Genomic DNA, 2630 nt, shown 5'->3' on the forward strand with positions numbered 1-2630 from the left:
GGAACAGCATGGAAGCTACATAAGAAAACGTTAAGGTTCAGTTTGGTTGCACACGATTTCGCATCATCATGGATTCTTCCCGATTTCGATGACAAAAGGACACATTAGCTTTATTTATAAGCTCTAGCCTGTCATAACGTGGACTTAAATTTATTGCACTTTCGTCCCTTGTGTTTGTTTTTTCTACACACCGGACTAGGTAGAGTTTGTATCGCTGTACTCTTCACTGTTATTTTCATGATCATCATTAATGCGCCACCATCACCGGAGCTTTCGATGGTAGCAAGAAGGTAAAAACGAGAGAAATTACTAAATATTAATCCGATTGTGACTTTCAAATTCCTTCTGTACAGCATCAATTTCGGTCATTGCCGTAGTGGGTATTTAGCCTCCCGAGTTGGCGCGTAATTTCCACCAGCAAATAGGCTCGTTTCTCTGCAGTGAGGAAGAGGAAGGCGGTCGCTGTCCACCTTGTCTCAACCCTTAGTGAAAGGCGGCAGGCGCTGTCAAGGATCAACAGCATGAGCCTCGCCTGCGGGCACGCCTTCATAGTGATCGCCTGAAGGCGAACCACCAGTGCGGGCAGGTCATCTCCTTTGACGCTCTCGCACCGACACAGCAAGTACCTGATTTGCTGAAGGTAGTGGAACTGCCAAGAGCCTCTGCAAGCGACCGCGCTACGCCGTAGCAAGGGCAAACACTCAGCCTTCCGAACGGCTATAGTCACCGCGCCGAGCAAGGTTCCGTTGGGAACAGCCATGGCGTACTACACAAGCTACATCCGGACGCCCTCGGGCGTGCTCAAGATGTTCCAGATTCTGGTAGGCCTTGTGATCGTCATCAGCCTGATGAAGTACAACTACGATCAGCAGGAGATGGCCTACACCTTCCGCCTGGACACGGTGCTCATGGCGATGACCGCCTTCACTTTCATCCTCGTCTCGGCAGTGCTCCTCCTGTGCGCACTGCTCGACGGCCCCATGCACGGCTTCAGCGTCACCTACCGACTGCTGAACGTGTTCGCAGTGTTCTGCTACCTCCTCTCCACCACAGGCTACCTGGCTTCCGAGTTCCGCTACGGCGTCGACTGGCACTTCGGCCTCTCCACGGGACTGCTCTGCATCGGCAATACTGTCGCGTACGGAGGCAACACGTTCCTCGCCTACAAGACGCTGCTGGAGTGAGCCCTGTCCAGCTACCGGTAGCGAAAACAAAGCCTGGTCCTTGCGATCGGGTAGCGCTACCGCTACACCCTACATCAACACCTCACTGTGGAAGCCGACTAGTGCTGCAACGTGTTCATCCATCTGCGTTCCTTCTTTCCTGCCCCCTACCCCCATTTTTTTTTCTTTTGAAATGTGAAGTCTTCATTAAATGTCAATGTCGACTTCCTGCTGTTCAATAGTGCATATGCGTCGCACAAGTTTCACGAATTAGTATTTGTTGCGTGGTATATGCAGAATAATTTTTTGTCTTTGTAGAGTTGTAGCATTCGAAAGCGACATAGCGGAAGACAGATGTCTCGGTGTAGCCGTTTGATAAGTGCAGTGAAGAATGCACGAGTTAACTAATCTGTTTGCTTCGTCAGCTCCTTGTCGTTCCAGGAGATTTATATAGTATAATTTGTGTTATATGTCTGAGTTCCGGCCACGCTGTTCTTGCAGCCAAATGATTCGCATACAGTGGATCTTTAATTAGGATATTCGAGCTCCCGTTCGACGTCGCAATTTGTCCTCAAGGCAACCGATTAGCAGGGTGCACCGAGTGGTGCTTAATGAGATCGTCAGTGTCCTAACGATTCCCAATTCTGGGAGCAGTAACGACGAGTTTTTGCAGAAACCATCGGCGTGACCGTTTCTCGGAAGTTCGTATCGGTGGCGCATGACCATTTCGCAACGATAGAAAGAGCACGCGTCAAATGTGGGTTTCTGTAAATTATTCATCTTTCTTCTTTCGGTTTCTTTTTGTATCAGACCAACGATTTCTCCGAGTATTTCAAGATACTCTTAAGAACACGTACAAGCGAGGAAGCTTTATGCACTACCCGCAGATCTCTAAACGATCTGGTTTCGTGTTGACTTGCCTTCCCCCCCCCCCCCCCTTTCGTTTCCAGGAATCCAGGCTCCATTCACCCATAGCAACTGCGGCCTCAATCGGGGGCCGCTTGTGCATTTGTGAATCCATGCGTCGCCGCTGCTACACAAAATAGCTGAGACTAACAGAACGAAAGCAAAACTCGGCCGTCCGCATTGCGAGTGACTGACGCGGCTCTGCCGCAGCCACGGCCGACGGAGCACTTGAGGGAAATTTCCTCGCGTATATACGGTCTCGGCGGTGGCCACAGTAAAAAGGATTTCCTCGTACTTGGCGCGACAATCCGTCGGCTACCACCGCCACCGCTTCGGCAGAAACGCGATGTGAGTGCCTGCTCGCTTTGCCAAAGAGAAACAAAAGATGCGAAAAAATATCAATGACGCTGTAATACCCCTCCTCCTCCTCTTCCTCCTCCTCCTCCTCCTCCTCCTCCTCCTCCTCGGTTTGCCCTTTCCCCACTACTTGTGCCACTTGCTCTCAAGACGTATACTCACGCCCACAGCGCGTCCTGAAGACGACGACATCGACGCTTACTG

At 50.8% G+C, this 2630-nt stretch overlaps 1 protein-coding gene across 1 annotated transcript; it reads left to right on the plus strand.

Moving 5' to 3' along the window:
- Positions 1-298: 298 nt before the first annotated feature.
- On the plus strand, positions 299-1387 carry LOC126536742 (uncharacterized). Its single transcript, XM_050183756.3, has one exon. The coding sequence runs from the start codon at positions 759-761 to the stop codon at positions 1182-1184; it is 426 nt and encodes a 141-aa protein (XP_050039713.1). The 5' UTR covers positions 299-758; the 3' UTR covers positions 1185-1387.
- The last annotated feature ends 1243 nt before the right edge of the window (positions 1388-2630 follow it).

This window comes from Dermacentor andersoni, chromosome 4 (assembly GCF_023375885.2).
Source record: "Dermacentor andersoni chromosome 4, qqDerAnde1_hic_scaffold, whole genome shotgun sequence".
Lineage (NCBI taxonomy): Eukaryota > Metazoa > Arthropoda > Arachnida > Ixodida > Ixodidae > Dermacentor > Dermacentor andersoni.

What these genes read in the sequence shown, in the direction of transcription:
- LOC126536742 (XM_050183756.3), top strand. Translation starts at nt 759, where the DNA reads ATGGCGTACTACACAAGCTACATCCGGACGCCCTCGGGCGTGCTCAAG.